This window comes from Physeter macrocephalus, chromosome 7 (genome assembly GCF_002837175.3).
Source record: "Physeter macrocephalus isolate SW-GA chromosome 7, ASM283717v5, whole genome shotgun sequence".
In the NCBI taxonomy this organism is placed as follows: domain Eukaryota; kingdom Metazoa; phylum Chordata; class Mammalia; order Artiodactyla; family Physeteridae; genus Physeter; species Physeter macrocephalus.
This window is the reverse complement of record NC_041220.1, coordinates 22245696-22264725: the sequence shown is the minus strand read 5'-3', so window position 1 is coordinate 22264725 and position 19030 is coordinate 22245696. Positions and strand designations below refer to the sequence as shown.

General features: G+C 40.2%; 1 protein-coding gene across 3 annotated transcripts in view; it reads right to left on the bottom strand.

Moving 5' to 3' along the window:
* The window catches only part of NFKB1 (nuclear factor kappa B subunit 1), a 123324-nt gene that overhangs the window by 16782 nt on the left and 87512 nt on the right, over positions 1–19030 (bottom strand). For all 3 annotated transcript variants that reach the window (XR_008617761.1, XM_024126593.2, XM_024126594.3), the window contains exons 10-16: positions 17406–17497; positions 14907–15045; positions 8728–8871; positions 7343–7432; positions 5406–5591; positions 4092–4233; positions 347–461 (exon numbers count right to left, since the gene is read on the bottom strand). Coding sequence is in view for 2 of the 3 variants with exons in the window: in XM_024126593.2 (XP_023982361.1) it covers positions 347–461; positions 4092–4233; positions 5406–5591; positions 7343–7432; positions 8728–8871; positions 14907–15045; positions 17406–17497 (908 nt within the window). In the remaining variant the exon portion in view is untranslated. The remainder of the gene's footprint in view (positions 1–346; positions 462–4091; positions 4234–5405; positions 5592–7342; positions 7433–8727; positions 8872–14906; positions 15046–17405; positions 17498–19030) is intronic.

Genomic DNA, 19030 nt, shown 5'->3' with positions numbered 1-19030 from the left:
GCTTTTCAAACTTAACTTTTTTTCAATTGCATTTCTTCTTGACAGATGTGACATATTTATTCTATGCTGGATCGACTGCTTTGGCAGATTTCTGAAGTTTAAAGTTTGCAGTCCCCCAGCAGGGTACTGAATTTCATTGTGGAGTGATTGCTATTACACCCACAGATCAAAGGATCCTAATTCATAAAAGAACATTCCTATGTAATGGGCTTTTAAGATATTACCTTCAGAGACATTTTGTTTTATTAACTGTTAACATTATATGCTACTGTTAAGAAACGCGCGCGCGCACGCACGTACAAACGATGGATTTTTATTCAGTTGTCTCCTTGATATTTCTGCTTACCTGGTAGAGATCGTTTCTCATGTTGATAATTTCATCAGAAATCAAGCCAGATGTGACTTCTAGCAGATCTCTCACAAGCTGAGCATGAAGGTGGATGATTGCTAAGTGTAAGACGCTGGAACAAAAATATAGTGGCAATAATCAACTAAACTGTTAATGGAAAAAAAAAAAAAAAAAAAAGATTCCCAAGGTAGGATTAGACTCCCAGACTGTATCTGGCTCTCATACCTAGTTTTCTTTGGCCCCCAAATGTCTTGAATCTATGAAACATCTTGTATCCAACGTGGGGATGCTTTACTGCCTACTCATTTCCAGTACCTGCCTGCTCTCTGGTCTCGGGGGCATTCAGTTTGGACCCTTGAGGTGTAAAGGAACCCGGGCTTCGAGACAGAGAAACCTATGTTCAAATCCCAGCTCCGCCTCTGTGCCATGCACCTTTCTCCTCTAACTTTTCTCTGACTTACCCCGACACACAGGTGACGTGTGTAAAATGGCTGCACTAGGATCTGCTCAGAAGAGTGTAGTTATCTCACCTAGCTCTGCCACCTCCTCCCAAATACAGTGTGGTGGCTTTTTAAGATCTTCCTAGATCCCAGGAGGGGAGAATGGAGTCAGGCTCTTAACTACTGGGAGAAGACACTAGACGCACACTTCTGCAGGAACAATGTGACTGTATTTCTCCACCGAATTAGTTCCTCTGCCTGGAATGGTTTTGCTCCTCTTCTCTGCCTCAGCGGCACCTCTTTATCCTCCATATCCTTCAGTGCAAACCTTACATCCTTGGAGAAGACTTCCTCAGCTTCCTAGGCAGAACAAGCTGTCTCCCCTCCAGTTTACTGCCTCGTTGAGCAACTGCAGTTTTCTATACATCTTCCTCCCCCTCTGGCCTGTGATCCTCTCAGAGGCTGGTCCCCTCCGAGTCAGCCTTATAGTCCTGGCACACAGTTTAGGCACTAAAATAAGGGTGACTGAACAAACTTAGGGCTAATAACACTAATGAGGCTGAAAACACTGGCTGGTGCCAATCATCACTCCTAGGAACACATTTTTTTAATTGTTAAGAAAACTTAAAATTAATTGGAAACAACTCAACAATAAAAAGTGGCTACTATTTGTTTAGAGCTTCTAATACCAGACCACACCAAGCACTTGACATACATTATCTGATTAATCACAACAACAATCTTATGAGGTGATATTATCCTTATTTTTCAGGTGACGAAAGTGAGACTTACGGGTATAACAGAACTCAATCCAGGTCATATATTAAGTCCAGGACTGTCTTGCCCCAAAGCCATCTCTTAATCCCTTAAGCTCTCCTGTTTAAGGGGCACGTGGGCACCGCTCTGTAGAGCTGCAGATGAACATCTAGGAGGATGAATCCTCCAAAGTATGGACAGATTATGATGCAGAGCACTCTGAGAATCCCAGGGTGGCAGTACATACGGGATTTGAGGCACAGGCTGGATTTTCTCTAAAGATATTAGGTGTCATTTTATTCAGGCCACCTTCTTGGAAATAGCAAGTGTATATTACTTGGGATTAACATTGACTCGGGAGAGCCTGAAAAACTAAACTGTGACTTCATTATTTGAGAGATATTTTTAAATGAATGATTTCAGGGTTTCAGTACTGTCTTTTGAACCGTAGGGCTGGAAGAAGACTGCTGAAAAGGGCCCGAAGTCTGACGCAGACATGATGCACATATACCAAGAAAAAGGTCGTACTTCAAAAACTGCCTAAAAATTTCCATGTGCAGCTCAGCATTTTGCAGCAGAAGTACATTCCCCCTCCCCCATAGATTTTCACACCCTCATGGGAATTTCCCCAGTACCAGAAGCTTTTATTATTTTTTTTCTTCATCGTATTTTCTGTGATGACTAACAGCCACAGGATTCAGATTATTAGCCGAATATGATAAATGCAGTGAAAACAAGGGACTGAGCTGTGAAGGCCACGAGCTATCCCTTGTCTATGTTCTCATGAGGGCTCCTCTTTGGTCTCGCCAGGTCCCACCCCTCTGGCCTCCAGCTGCGACAAGCCCCACGGGCCTGCTTGCGTGAGTGTGTTTGGGGTCCAGGGTGGGGACTCCAAGGGCTCATCTGCTTGGCAGGGAAAGCCGCCTCCCCAGCCTCTCCACATGCATCCAGGTCCTTACACACGTCTATACCTTCCCCTCAGGGCCCTCACCTGAATGCATGTGCCTGTGTCCCTTTCCACAATCCTCCCTTCGGACACCAGCAGTCCCTTTCTAACTTACCTATGCTAGTCTTTCTTAGGCTCATCAGCAGGTCCCTAAAAATGTCACCTGAAATGCTACTGTCCTGTCTTGGTTAACTGCTTTCTCTTGTGGTTATATGCTACTGAATGCTAAATGGATTATTTAACCCTGTAAAAAACATTCTGCTGTTCATGACATTACACAAAGAAGGCTGTACCGGTTCCTCTCATACTGTATTAACAAGGCCAGTGGTTACACCACATCCTTGGTTAAGCTGCAAGGAATGAGAACAAAGGTCTCTGTCTGAAACCCTGAGGTTGGCACTTTCCTAAAGCATTTGGTTCAGTGTTTAAACTGAGGTTTAAAACACAGTGCCCCAGAGCTCTTCCACAGAGAAGGTTTCTCATTGCTGACACTATTTTGGGAAGGTTTTAGATAAAGCACTTGACTTGGATTTGAGGGCTGCTGTCACTCGTTATTTTTATAGGCTTTTGAGATCATTTTAGAAGTCTCAATGAAAGGACTAGGAGAACCGTTTTAGAAAGAAGCCAGGTGTCTTTGCAAATACAAGCTCAGTAACAGCAGGAATGGGAAGCACGGTGCTTGGAATGTTAGACTCCCACACAATGTGGGTTAGAGCAGTCACAAGAGTCTGATTCAGTCACAGACTGGTAACCGTTAACAGAGGCAGCAGAAGAGGAACCAGTAACTGGGAGAGCATGACAACGGCCTAATTATTTTGTTGCTGCTGTTGTGCTGTCTCTATTGGGCTTTTCCTTGAGAATATCATTATTACAAATATGCAGTGGGGATAACAAGCACTTTAGGGATTTGGTAAGACCAAATTTTATTATATTATTCTAATAAATAAAGCAAATATTACTATTCCAATAAACAAGTGTCTGTTTGTTAAATATGATTCTAAATCGTATTCCAACAAATCAAGCAGGGCTTTTCAAAGAGTACCATTCCCTATATACACTACCAATGTAAAACAGATAGCTAGTGGGAAACAGCCGCATAGCACAGGGAGATCAGCTCGGTGCTTTGTGACCACCTAGAGGGGTGGGATAGGGAGGGTGGGAGGGAGGGAGACGCAAGAGGGAAGAGATATGGGAACATATGTATATGTATAACAGATGCAGTTTGTTATAAAGCAGAAACTAACACACCATTGTAAAGCAATTATACTCCAATAAAGATGTTAAAAAAAAAAAAAAAGCAGCAGGGAATGTGAAACAAAAAAGTACCATTCCCCACACCCATCTTAGTTTTCTCGCCCAGAGTGCTGTACTCTTAGATGAGTATTCTGGCTATTTTAGAGCCCAAGAGGTGAGAGCCACAGGACAGGAGAAGGAGACTGTGCCACTCAACCTTATTGACACATTACTTTCCTTGAGAGAGTGTTTCAGTTGCAGGACCCAATCACTTTGATCAATTCTTCTCATTTCTCGCCAGCATGCATACAATACTTTTCTCTTCGCCCCTTTAAAACAACGCTTGTTTGCAAAAGTCCTCACTTACCTGTCCCCATTCTCGTCCTGCACTGCAGTGAGATGGCGCTGGACAGCCAGCAGCATCTTCACATCTCCTGTCACTGCGTAGTCAAAAAGGGCATTGGCATGCTGCTTGGCAAGCTGCATAGCCTTCTCCAGAAAGAGGTTATCTGCAAGGCAATGGATCACAATCACAGCTGAGTTTCCTATACTTGCTCTACAGGAATGCCATGCTTGAGGCCAAGACCGTCGGCATCAGTGTTCTGATACCCTGAGACACATCGACTTAGTGGAAAATGCTCCTTTTGCTGCTTCTGGGTTGTGTTCACTAGAAAAAGCACAGCTGGACATTGGCTCACTGACAAATATAGAGGCTGATCTCAAAAAAATCTGTCTACAGTTTGTTCGGGGAAAAGCAATTCAGAAGTTTCTGTTATCTTAAGGGCAACAATCAATCTCCAAATAATGTTAACTGGGTTTTGCCATAATTTTAAATAATCTCTTGGTGAAATAATCCTTCATGGGAGTCTTGAAAGACTCTCTTGTTAGGCAAAAAGTGTCAAAAATCAGTCTCTGCCACAGAGATACAGACTCTCCAAGAGCCACTGGTGTTTTTGTAAACTTTGCTTCCTGAAGGTCAACGGGAGGAAAATTGTGGCTGGCAGGTCTAATCCTGTGTGTGGCCTGTTTTTACGCGGCCCCCCCAGCTAAGCATGGTTTGTACATTTTTGAAGGGGTGTTAAAAAAATATGCAATAGAAACCATATGTAGCCCACAACTCTACATATTTACTATCTTTCTCTTACAGAAAAAGTCTTCCAGGCATAGTTTAGGATGACCTAGACCCATGACACATACTCTAATGGGTTCTGGTTCCAAATATGCACTGTCCCTCCTAATCCTAATTCTTCAAAGAAGGCATCAGGATAAAGGGAAAAGTCCTTATTTTCAGGCGAAATTCCACTTCAGTATGACAGTCGAGAGAAGGGAGACTGTCAAAGTTATGCAAACTGCTCTCTCTTATCTGTGGTGGAAATGATTTAGATTATCTCTCGTGATACCCTAAAACTGCACGAGGTTGACTGGAGAAGCATATGTAACTTTCTGTACTTTATATTCAAAGATAACACTGGGAAAATGGAAATCCCAGTGTGAGTAAAATAACCTGGCACATGCTTTTCAAAAGGCACACAGGGTTCTGAAGAGCACGCTGAACCAGATGTTGATGTATCGTCTTTAGATCAACCGAAAATAAACCTGTCTTCTGGAAACTGGCGTCCACCTGGAACTGAGCCACGCCCTCACCAAGCAGTACAATGCAGCCCTCCGTGTGCTCACTCACCCTGGGAACTGCGATTCTCCTCCTTTACTCCTACTGAGTACGCCAGATCAGCCTCAGCGCCCCGCTTGCAGCACTCTTTATCTTGCTTGATGGTCTCTGCTGCCTGCCCAGAGAGATTTATGGCCTCTCTGTCATCACTCTTGTCATAACCTTCAGGGTCATTTTTAGATGGGGTGTCTATGGTTCCTAAGATAAAAGCAAAAATTCAGCTTTTTCTCCTCAGTAAAATCTATTAATTAAGTTATAATTCACTGTTTCAGCAAAGGTCAGATAAAGGTAGGAGGCAGGTTTACTGCAAAGGGAAAAGAAAAACAACAAATTAAAATTCCTTTTAAAATGGTCATAAGTAACACGTTTTGGAGCTATTTTAAAGTCACTTTCAAAAAACTTTTTTTAAATTGAGGTATAACACTGTAATAATTTCAGGTGTACAATATAATGACTCAGTACTTGTACATACTGCAAAATGATCACCACAATAAGTCTAGTTAACATCCATCAGCATATATAGTTACAAATTCTTTTTTCTTGTGATGAAAACTTATTTAAGACCTTAAAAAAAGTTTTTTTTTTTTACATTTCTAAAAATGTACACCTCATTCTGTTTATCTGTAAAGGAGAAAAATGAAATAAAGCTCTTCTAGGAAATGCAAGGAAGTGGAATTTTTAAAGTTCTTGAAAACAGAGCAGCTATTTTTTCCCCTAATGCTCAAGCAGGTTGTGAAGATGTGATCTCAATTCACATTCTTTGGTGTGGGAGCTATCCAGTGCACTGTTTCTGATCACACTCTTTCAGGTCCTACTATGCTACCTGACAGCTACTATGAGAACACCGAGATTTTACAGGCAGACCTGGTTCAAAGCCTGGTTCTGCCCCTAACAGATATGTACCTTCAGTGAGTGAATGATCATTTCTGAACCTTGGTGTGCTCTGTCTGTAAAATGAAGATACTAATATTTTCCTTACAGAGGAATCATCTGTAATCAACTGTAATCAAAGATTACAGTTAAAACATGTAAAAGCACCTGACGTAAAACAGGTGTTGAAATACACGAGAAGACCTTGTTGTATTATTTCTTCAATGAGTACACTAAAATGGACATGTAGTAGAAGTATGAACACATGATGTGACAACTGCTAATTAGGGGATACATTTTTTTTTTGGTAAATTTATTTATTTTATTTATTTATTTTTGGCTGCGTTGGGTCTTCGTTGCTGTGCGCGGGCTTTCTCTGGTTGTGGCGAGCAGGGGCTACTCATTGCGGTGCGTGGGCTTCTCACTGTGGTGGCTTCTCTTGTTGTGGAGCGTGGGCTCTAGGCGTGTGGGCTTCAGTAGTCATGGCACGTGGGCTCAGTAGTTGTGGCTCACGGGCTCTAGAGCGCAGGCTCAGTAGTTGTGGCGCATGGGCTTAGCTGCTCCACGGCCTGTGGGATCTTCCCGGGCCAGGGCTTGAACCCGTGTCCTCTGCATTGGCAGGTGATTCTTAACCACTGCACCACCAGGGAAGCCCACAGGGGATACATTTGATAAGAAATGACCATCCCTATAAAACTCTAAGTGTCTTCAAAAGTGTAGTATTTGAGAAAAAAGAGAGAGAACAGCTAAATTTGGTGACTTTTTTATGTCTGAATAGTCAAGTCTCTCTATATCCCTATTTAATGTTCTTTTCTTTCCCCTGTTCATGCCACGTACAAAGTAAATGTATAAATTTAAATATAGTATCAGGAATAGAATCTATACTCTCCTCAGGAAATAATAATTTTTTGGAAAAGAAGTATCTTCTTAATTTATTAGCATTCATCAATTTTTTTTCAAGATAATGTTGTGGTGAGTAATGATTTAAATAAAAAAAACTTTTTGGCTTTAATTAATTTTTAAATAATTTTTTTCGTTCTTTTCTCAGTACTAAAAAAAAAAGGAAAAGTGTTACTTACCATGCTTCATCCCAGCATTAGATTTAGTGGTTCCAGGGTGGAAGGTAATTCCACCATATGTAGGAAATCCATAGTGCGGGAAGCCATACCCTGAAATGGCAAGCAAAACAAATGAAACCTCATGATGATTTTTTAAATAAAAAGAAACTCAGCAAACGTTAGTGTCCCTCCCTCTGGTGAGAACAGGCTTTGGTGTGCCGGACACGGTCCTTCTGTTGAGACTTAGTAATAAGGCACATCACTGGGGGTCCTGGGACGGTCAGAATTCAACTCTGGCAAGGTTACATTTTTGGCAACCCAGGCAGAGCCCAGGCTCTGGGCAGCATGGAGGAGCTCATGCTGGAGAAAGTCTCCTCCTCATGCATGGAGGGGAGAGGCTAACGGTGAGTGGTTGCCACCCAGACTCAGACTTGATGACACAGAAGACAGTAAAGTAACCCCTGGAGGGAAAAACTGAACCAAACAAAATACAGAAACATATACTGGCTCCTCAAGAGAAGCATGCCCCCACTGGTCACTCTCATGCGTTTCTGCTGGAAGCACAAGCTGGTTAAAACTCTGGGAAGCAGTGAGTGTTAGCTGTCATACTCTCTGGCATAGTAATTTCACTTCAAAGAATCTAATTTACAAAAATTATCTGGAATAAAAGAAAAGTAATGTGGATAGAGGAGTTCAGTGCAACATTTTAGATAAGAAACAGGAAACAATCTTCAAGTAAGTTATACTACGGTTTGTTCACTTGATGAATTATTACAAGTCATTAAAATGATGCTTAAAAATGATGCTTATGTAAAATTTCTATTACCATGGGGAAATGCTTATGTTAAACCGTTAGGAAAAAGCAGCATACATGACTCTATACACAATCATGATAATAAATAGGTCATACGAGTAAATGGATTAAAACACTATGCAAAAAAAAAAAACACTATGCAAAATGAGGATCACAGCTGTGCTTGGAGAAATGTATAAATATGTATTATAATGTATGTACCTGCCAAAAAACAATAGTTAATCTTTGATGGCAGGATTTTATGTGTCTACAACATAGCGCAAATATAGTATGAAACCTTTCCAATGTTTCCAAAGAATACCAAGACAACTGTACCCCCCCAAAAAAGGAGGGGGGAATATACCAAAATGTTAAGAGGTATCCTTTGGGTAACTGGCCTTCGTGACTTTTTTCCTTCTTACAGTTTTTGGTATTAATCTATCTACATATTATAAGATGAACATGCAGTTCTTTGGAAAAAACTTTGCTGGGAAATTTTAAGTAATGTAATATATCATGTTTAATAATGTCACAACACTCAACCCACAGACAAGGAAATCTAGGAGAAGAAAATCTGCCCTTTCAGATGTGAAAGAACAGGCTTGGTTCGTACCTGGGCCGGTACTTCCAGCACCGCCGCCTCCACCGCTGCTGCCGAACATGCCTCCACCTCCAGCTCCCGCCCCACTGCCGCCACCGAAACTATCCGAGAAATTGGGCATGAGCTTCTGCCGTTTCCTCTGCACTTCCTCTTTATCTGTATTTAAAGGAAGAGAAACCAGAGGAGAAAAGATTGATTCAGCTCCACTATTAGCCACAGAAAGAATACTGATTCTGATGGTATTTTTAAACATCTTAAAGGGAAATAGAAAGCACCCAAGGAGGAAGAGATGCCAAATGTCAAGAAGCATTATATTTATTCCAATGAGCACGAGGACCAAGAGCCAGCCTCAGAGGGACCACAGAACAGTACACACCCAAATTCTCTCTGCAATTGTTTAAGTCCCCCATGTCATTCAAGTTAGTGAGAGACTAGACTGCCCATCAAAGATGAAGAGACTGAAAATACTGAATGAGAACATTACTGAGCATTTTCACTTGGTCAAACAAAACAACTGTTACTAATCAGCTAACATTTACTATGGGTCTACAATGACCTAAGTGCTGAGGATAAAGAGAAGTATGACATCATGTCTTTGCTGTCAAGAACCCTCCAATATAATTTTGAGGTTGTAGGGGAAAGACTTAAGAGACAAAGCACTATAATGCTGTATCTGTTAAATTCATGGTGCCAACTAGGGTTCCAGGAGTTCTAGGACTTCTAGGGAGTCTCTGTGGGCTGGAAAATTCAGGAAAAGGCTTCCCAGAATCAACTCTACATCAGGAGACAGCAAAGGGAGGACGTTCTGGGAAGGGGATGTAGAGGGAAAGTAACGAAGGAACCAATGTGCACTGCATGCTTATGAGAACAGCAGTGGGTCAGCTTAGCAGAAGGGAAAGTTTAGTATGAGGAATTCTTGAGAAATGGGGCTGATTGGGACCACATTGCCAAGCACCTGGATTATGAACCTAAGGGATTTAATTTACAGGCAGGAGAGCCATGGAATGTTTTTGAACTGGGGAATGCCATGTATATGGTGGTAATTTAGAAAGATTCATCTGTCACTGGTGCATAGGATAAAATAAAGAGTCAAAGTGAGAGGCAGAGACAGTGCAGACATAAGGTGTTGGAGGCTGTTCCTTGGTGGTCACCACAATCATAAAAATGCGTGCATCCCAGAAAGACAATAAAGATGGATCTGTAGTCACTGGTAACTCATGAGATATGAGGCTACAAGTCTAAGACCACTACTTGACTAAAATACAGTGATGCCCTCTGAGATTTTTGATTGGCCAAGTCTAGATACTATTTAGACTTTCCCCCCTCATTCCTCATGTGGTTGCTCTGTTTTTCTTTTGCTTCTCACCAGCTATGCTTCTCACCAGCTCCACTGCCCCTCTGAGTTCTGCCAGTGCCTTTGCGGTCTATTGTTCCTTTCTTGTTTCTTCTTTCTGTTTCTCTTTCTTTCCCTTCTCTGATTTTCCCACCCTATATATTTTTTTCTCCCTTCTCTCTTCTGAAATAAAGCACTGAAAGAAGTTTTTGGTTTTTGTTTAAATTAAATCAACAGTCAATATGGCATTCTTTTTTTCAATCAGCAGCCCAATACTTGACAACTGTCCTATTTCTGATTCTTCACATCAGTTCTGGTCACTGTTTATGTTCAGAAAGATCTTCACTTATTTCTAATTCTGTCGTTGTTTCAGTCATCTCAGGGCTAGAAAGAATGCTGTTGTGTACTGATTATCTCGTGATCATCTAAGTGCAGTTGAAAGATAAGCAGGGGAAAGTAGTGTAGCAAAGTACCCTTAAAAAACAATCTTTTAAAAATGGATCCTGTCCAGACTCGCTAGGAAGAAAAAAGCCAGCATGGGTCAATTCTGAAGAAAACATGCTTCCACCAGAAAGGGTGACCTCCAAGTGGAGAAACTCGAGCAATTTCCTTATCAAAGGTTTTGGACAGATTTATAAAGTTTCTCCATCAGTTGTATCATAACTAAGTCACAATTATTGCTCATCCTATAAACTGTTGATCTCACATGGGATATTAGTTCATGAGAAATATGAAATAGAAGAGCAAGGCAGACAACATATTCATCTTCAGAAATAAATGTTATCTACTGACACACTTTCTAGCAAAGAGATCATTTGGTATTTGCTATGTACTCCTTTTGACTTACAAAACAGAGACATTCACTGGTTATATTTCATTGTAAAATGGGAATTTTTAAGACTCAAATTAAAAAATATTAACTATCCTACAGCCATTAAGATGTTAATGACAAGAAACTGGTATAGAAAATTCCATGTGACAAGCTTTTTTTTTTTAAAAAAACAGAAGAACCTGCATTCTGAATTTCCATGGAATTGAACACGGGGATTTTCACACTGGGTTTATTTACCCTTGTGGTCTGCTTTTGACAGTGGACCATGGGATGTATTATGAAACATCAACCTATTCTAAAAGGGACCTAAGTGGCCACTCACTACAAGTTCTCCTTTTACAGTAGAGGAAACCAAAGCTAGGATGTTGAGGGACTTGTACGAGGTCAGGGCTGAGTGAAGATCAGATACAAGGTCTAATGAGCATTCCATTATATTAGGTCACCATTTTGGGGGAAACACTCCAACATATCTTTGCTTCCTTTAATAACTGATGATTTAAGATAACAGCTTAGTTCACAAATGTCGATAAAACTTTTAGCCTCTACCACCTTATGCTGTGCACACGCCTTAAGGTAAGTACCTCATTCTCACTTTCTGGGTTGTAGCTTGCCAGTAAAGACGCCTGCATTTATCCTGACCATACCTTTCATAATTTAAAGATTATGATTCTGTTTCTTCCTAATCTCTGTCTTTTCAGACTGAGAAGACATTATGGTCTTTCTTTGCTTTTGTATAACAGTTCCTCAACCCTCTTCTTCCCTTGCCAACCATCCCTCTCCTGATTGTTTTGATTGTCTCCCTGGACCCAACCATCTCCATGATGTTTTTATGAGACACAACGTCAGTGACCATAAAGGATGCAGAGTTCAGGGCTGCATGATTCTGTACAAGAGGAATATGATGTATTTCTTTGTCTAATGTCTTAATTGGTGGCACCCAACAAGTTACTAGTCTTTTGGGTGAGGATGGCAACTTGGTTGGTCAAACAATAGCTTAGCTCTCAGATATTTAACAAGCATCTACTATGTGACATACATTGTTTGAGATGTAGCAATAAATATGAAAGACCAAATCTGTGACCTAAAGAACACAGGTAGGAAGAAGACAATAGACACATAAATTAATAGGTAAGATAATTTTACATATTGATAAAAATAAGTGAAGAATATAAAATTAGGCAATGAGTTCAGGAGTGACTGCAGGGGCCGGGGGCAGTGGAAGGTATATTCAATGACTTCTGAGAAATGAGCACAGTGATTCCTTGGGCTCTACAGTTTAGATTCATCTTCACATAGTTACTCTGATGCTAAATGGCCTGCTACTTTTCTGGCCAGTCACACATGCCTGGTGTGATCATTTTTCCTTGTGATTATTTCAACTGGGGATTTTATAATCCAGAAGGTTCTCTAGACCAAGGTAATTTGTTATCTTCAATAAAATTGTTCTAATCTCACAACAACGCATCCACAATACATGTTGGTCATTCTTTCTGTGGAGCTCAACTACAAAGCCTTATTTTTCCAGATGGTTTTCTACATCAACTACAAAGTCTTATTTTTCCAGATGGTTTTCCACATTGTTCTTATAGATGGAGCAATGATAACCTGGAAGGTAAGCACCTGATGCATAAAGGTGAGATTGTGAACTTTCAGGAGACCCCATTCTCTAACTCCAGCCCCGGATAGCTCCTACCATAAGAGGGTAGCAATGAAAGTAATAGTCTGAACGTGTCCCTGCTGTATCAGACTCTTTTCAGGCACAGATACCACTGGGAAAGGGACACAGGCAGCCTAGAAACCAAGCTCAGCTTTGAGTACTTCTAGGCTTACACATGTGTAGGTAATCTGGGTTTCCTTTTTTTTTATCTGATTCTCTGTGTTAGAAAAATTGACATTATTTTGAACACACATTTTAGGAGAAGAAATCTTTTTTTTTTTTCCCCTCAGAAAGTCCAAAAAATTTTTGCTCTGTTTCTCTTCTGGGTCTACTTTTAAAGAAGGGTGCTTAATCCAAAGCAGTGATTTTCAAACTTCACGCGACGGCCCGTTCGGAAGCCCTCAGGCAGTTCCTGGGCAGGGAGGGTAGTGAGGAGAGGTGAGCCTCCTTCCTGGACGAGCCCAGCGGGTGGGCTCGCCACCTCCACTTCAAGACTCTCAGGTTTATATACTGGGATTTCGCACGAAATGTCACGTGGAGAGAAAAGAAAGGCTCCTCTGCTGACAGTGTTTTCAAACCACCAGTAATGGAATGCACTATACATCTAACCCATCAGTGGAGGGGCCACAAAGCTCAGAGAAGAAACAAGAAATCATGGAACCATTTTCTAAATGCTGCTGCCACGACGTGAATTCTAGGAAAAGAAAGTCCTCCTCAAAGATCCCCCCTCACACGTTGCTATCACAGGATTAGCAGCCGTGTGGATCGTTGCTGCGGCACCTTTGTGGGTTCCAGCCTCAGCCAGGACCTGGGTGCCCTTCCCTCCCCAGTCTCACTTCCCTCTAGTCCAGGGGTTTCTAATTATGTTTGTGCCACAGCCTCTTTGGCAGTCTAGTGAAGTCTACGGATCTCTTCTTAGAATCACAGTTTTGAGTACGTAAAATTCAAAATAGGACTACAAAAAAACCTAATTGTTTTAAAGTACACTTCTAGCCATGGAGCCCCATAGGGGTGAGTGGACTCCAGGTTAACAAATAACCTTTGAGGCCTGTTGCCCTCATTCCAAGAGGAATCTCAGTGTGAATTTCCCACCCTGCCCTCTCTTGAGTTCCAGTCCTGCCTTTTGAATGGCCTGCCAGGAATCTGCCACAGGAACCTAAAATGCGGCATGTTTTAAACTGAACTCTGTCTTTGCCCACCCAGATCTACTTTTGACTTGACTCTTCTTGACTCTTCATCAGTTCAACCACATCACAGCCTTCCCAGGCTGGGATTCCTAGAACTGTCCATGACTCCTGATTTTCTCTTTTCACCCCCTACCCCAACCAGCACCTGGGTCCTCTTGACACCATCCCTGCACTGCCTCCTGAATCCACCTTCTCCTTTCACTCCACTGCACTAAGACCTTCACTAACTTCACCACTTCTCACTTGGATTCTTGCATTCCTCTTCTGACTCACTTTCTGCTGCCCAGATAGTCTCTTCAGTGTCTACAGAGAGAAGTCAGAGGCATCATTCCAAATCCAAACTGGCCTGGTCATTCCCCTTTCCAGAATCGATGCAAAATTCTTTAGGTGCCAATCCCAGCACCACAGAGCCTGGCCCCGGCCTTCCCCCACTGCTGTGCCTTCAGGAGTGCGTCTCAGCGCTCAGGATGCTCACTTTTCCCCGAATAAACACTACCTGTTTTAGCTCCTCACATTTCCTAAGTCTAGGAAACCCTTTCCTTCTCTGTCGCACACTCAACGACTGAAATACATCCCCAATTTTCAGGACCTTGAAGAAGCCTTCCTCTTGGTGGCTTCTTCAGAATCTAGGGTTCGTTCTCCTTGCATTCTTCTACGTTTTTGTGGACGCCTCACTTTTGGAACTTACCGAAGTAATAATTTGCATTATAACAATCTAAGGAGACTTATGATCTCCCCTTCTCGGTGTGTCCCTTGTGAGGAAGAGAATGCTGCCTCATTCATTTGTATAGCTCTGCACTGCATGGTGGCTGAGTCTTCTGTTCAACTGCCTGAGGCCAACTGACAGAGTGGCTGATTCTCCTACACAACAAGCCTTATCTTTTCATCTCAACTACCTGAACCCTGAGGTAGCCAATAAATGATAGATTCTCAAATTCAAAGAGAAATTTTCAAATGTCTAAATCTCATATAAAACTCAATGGAAATAACATTATTTTAAAAGGCTAGACTTAATTCTATGACCCCCAAATCATATATAACTTCTTTCTTCTCTAAAAAGAAGTACCATGGACCCAGAAACCAGTTACTAGGAAGCTGTTCAAAGGAGGAGACTACCTGATCTTTTCTAATCAGACCATCCTCTTGTTGGAACAAGCACAAGTGTTTAAACAACCAAGTTACCTTTAATTTCAGGATAGTAGAGAAAAGGTTTTGGTTCACTGGTTTCCAAATCAGATTTCCTCCGAAGCTGGACGAACACAGAGGCTGGTTTTGTAATGTTGACATCTTTATACTTTGGAGTTTTGAAGACGATGGCAAACTGCAGGATACAAAGATCCAAATGTTGGAGAAGGACTACATTTCTTTTCCAGCAACGCTACTCATTAAACACATTCTTTATGCCCAATGTTTAGACACAAGGTACTAAAAAATATATAACACCTTAGAGAAACTTACAACCTTAGAATTCTATACCCATACATTTTTATTAAATTGCCAATGTGAAACTGAAATATGAGATTATGCCAATGTACTGCAAAACTTCATTAGTTCACTTGTCTAAAAGTTCAAATGTCTTTCAGCATAAATAATCACGTGAATAAAATACGTTGCATACATCTTCTCCTTTTCCAAATTAGCCTTAAAAGCCTCCAAGATTATTTACAGCAATATCAGAAAGGCTAGTCGTGGAAAGAGTGAGGAAGGTGGTACTAATACCAGCCTGCTGGCCAGCCACTGAAGACAAAAAACTAAACCCTGTAAGAAAGACATCATGACAGGGTCAGTGTATTGTGAGGTGAGGATGGCCAAGGCTCCAGGCATACACAGGGCATTCTGTAACACCCATAAGACAGCCTCCTCATTGATATCTGGCAGTTCCAGAACAGTCAGGCATTTTCACATTTTTTAGCAGGATTTTTTTTACTCGATCCACAAAATTAATAAGTTTAAGCTAACAGTTATATACAGAACCTTCCACCAAACAACAAAAAAAGGATATAATTATTTTCAAGTACACATGGAACATTTTAAAAAACTGATCATAGAGTCACAGAGAAAGACAAAAAAAATTCAAAGAACTTATACCTAAGACCACCTTCTATGACCACAATATAATGTTGAAATCATCAACCAAACATCTTTTAAATGTTTGAAAACCTAAAAATGGACTCCTAGACAAAAAATTTAAAAGAAAATCATGATATAAATGATAAAATAAGAACCGAGCAATAATAAAAGTGTTATGCTATCAAAATGTGATCTCAGTTTATAGCTTTAATGCATTTGTAACAAAACTTATTTTTTTCATTAAACTGTGCTTGGGGCAGGATCAGCAGTGCTGAGGGGCCCACTGCTTTGAGCAGCCACGCACTGTCAGCATTTAACACCCCACCTCAAAGATGTTTTAGCTGGATTTTTTGACTATGTAATATATTCACATGGATCAAGCTTTGTAAAATATAAAAAGGTATACAATGGAGCACACTGAAACTTCTCCTTGCCATTCCTGTCCCTCATCCAGACAGTTTCTACTGTGTGCCTGCCCCCCTCCCCCAGAAGTAAACACAGAGAAGCTATTAGTTTCTGTTGTATTCTTGCAGTTTCTTTATGTGTAGTAAACATAAACATAGAATCTTTTTTATATACACTTTGCTTTATATCTATCTTTTAAAAAATTTTAATGTTGTATCTTTGAGACTTTTCCATATTAGTCCATAGAGTACTCATTCTCTTTAATAACTGCACAATATTCCATCACATAGATACACCATAATTTATTTAACTGGCCACTTACTGATAGACATTTGGATTGTTTCCAATTTTTTGTGAAAACTCTATTCCTCAATCGTTCAGTGTAATCATTAAGATGAGGATTCAACATTTTCATCTCTTAGTCATATACTCAATTGTCACCAGGAGATCTTGATTTATCATGATGACATCAGCCTCAACTAGAAGACGCCTCCTTTCAACACTTTTCATTAGAATACCCTTTTAACAGGTCTCCACATATTACACTGGTAGAACATTGTTATGGACTAATTGTGTTCCCCCAAAATTCGTATGGTGAAGCCCTAACAGTGTGGCTGTATTTGGAGATAGATACAGCTTTTATGGGAAGAATTAAGGTTAAATGAGGTCATAAGGGCAAGGCCCTGATTGGATAGGATTACTGTTTTTAAAAGAAGAGACAGCAGAGAGCTTACTCTCTCTCTGCCCTGTTAGGACACAACAAGAAGGTGCCTGTCTGCAAGCCAGGAAGAGAGCCCTCACAAGGAACTGACACTGTCAGACCTTGATCTGGGACTTCTAGTCTCCAGAACCATGAGCAACAAATTTCTTTTGTTTCATCCACCCAGTCTATGATATTTTGTTATGGAAGCCTGAACAGATGAATACAACACTTAAAACATTTCTACTAAAGGACCTAAGGGCCACTGCCTTGTGGCTAGGTGATCAGACACCCAAATGAAATGCCTTGCAGGGTCTAATACAGCCTTGCCCATAATTCTATGGTAAGTAACTTTTCTGGAACACCTGCAAGACACAGTGCTCTTTTATGAAAGTTAAATAAATATTTATGATTTTTCCTTGTTTTATACATGGAAACTAGTGAATTTCAAGAAGGCAGAAAATGTAGAATCATCTTCATCGCCACCGTCATCATCATCCACTTACTTGTCTATGAACATCTGTGGGGGAAAAATCTCCGAATCCTTCCCAGATTCCACCATTTTCCTCCTCCTCATAAAATCGAATCTGGATGTCATCTGCAAACAGTCACGTCCAGATGTATAATTTCACATAGTATAATAATATTCAAAAACATGAAAAATAAAGCTGGTTCAAGATTCTACCTATAAATACTACGTACTTAACCTTTTTCAAAAGTAATTAATATAAAATACACTTTTGAATTATTTAAAATTTTTAGTGAAAATTTTCCATTAGTTACCATAGTAATGGGTCCCAAGATTCATTTACAATGACAGAATACTAGATTTACCTATTCAATCTGAGTTTTCTCTTAATCAGTCTTTTCCACTTCTTCATCCCTAAACCAATTCACTCCTGAGAAACACGAAGGATAGTGAGGAATATCAGAATCCCAAAAGGTGGTTCACTTGATACAGATTTACATAATAATATTTAACTAATACAAAGTTTACTATATGGCAGACACTGTTCTGAGTGATTTTATATGTATATGTTAGCTGATTTAATCCTCACAACAACTTTGTGATGCAGGTCTACTATTAATATCCTCGTTCTGCAGAAGAGAAACTGGAGGTCAGAGAGGTTAAGTAACTTATCTAAGGTTGAAAAGCTAGTAAATGGAGAGGCCAGGATTTGAACACAGTGAAGTTTCAGATTCCAGGCTCTTACACATTCTACTATGCTACCTCCCTATAATATTTTATTAGTCCATAATGAGAAACTGCTAAAAATATCATGTTGGTCTAGTCCCTTCGGGTTAAATTAGAACATCTAAATTTCACACTTCAGTCATCGGTTCTACTCCTGCAGAAATATGACAATATAACTCAGGTTGGCATCTCCCTGGCTTCACTCCCTATTTCATGGGAAGGTATACACTACTGACTTGCAAAAACTAAATTTATATTTCTATTTACATAGAATTTTAGAAATATTAGGGTTGGATAAGACATATATCCTGGTTAATACCTCTGCCTTCAGGTAGGACTACCCTGGACCTAGTTATTCAGATTCTCTAAGCTAGGTTCAAGACTTCTCTTAATAAGCCATTCCAATGTAATGATAATGATTAAGAGTCACATTTACAAATAAAGGTACTCAGATTGTGTTTACTCATAGTATACACAACCAGAAATCCGGAAATGCATATTACTTGGATAGAATGGGTTGGAAGAATACTGATACCAAAACCTGCAGAGAAAGTGTAAACATTTTTGGGATACAGATATACATTGATACCTTTACCTTAAAATCTGATCTCATTTTTTCTGACTTTTTATCTCAGAGCATTTAGCCTCAAAGGAGAATTTTCTTTGTTTTAACCCATAGTTCTTTTAATAGGGGCTACATTTCCAGCTATGCAGTTGCTTACTTTGAAAATGCTCATCCTTGTAGTGAGTGTATCTTTCTTTTCTTTTTTCTTTTTAGCGAAGAAACTACAATTATTTTTATTGAAAAATGTGAAAGTGAAATATTATATTTTTTTGCATTATTATTTTTTAACATCTTTATTGGAGTATAATTGCTTTACAATGGTGTGTTAGTTTCTGCTGCATAACAAAGTGAATCAGCTATACGTATACATA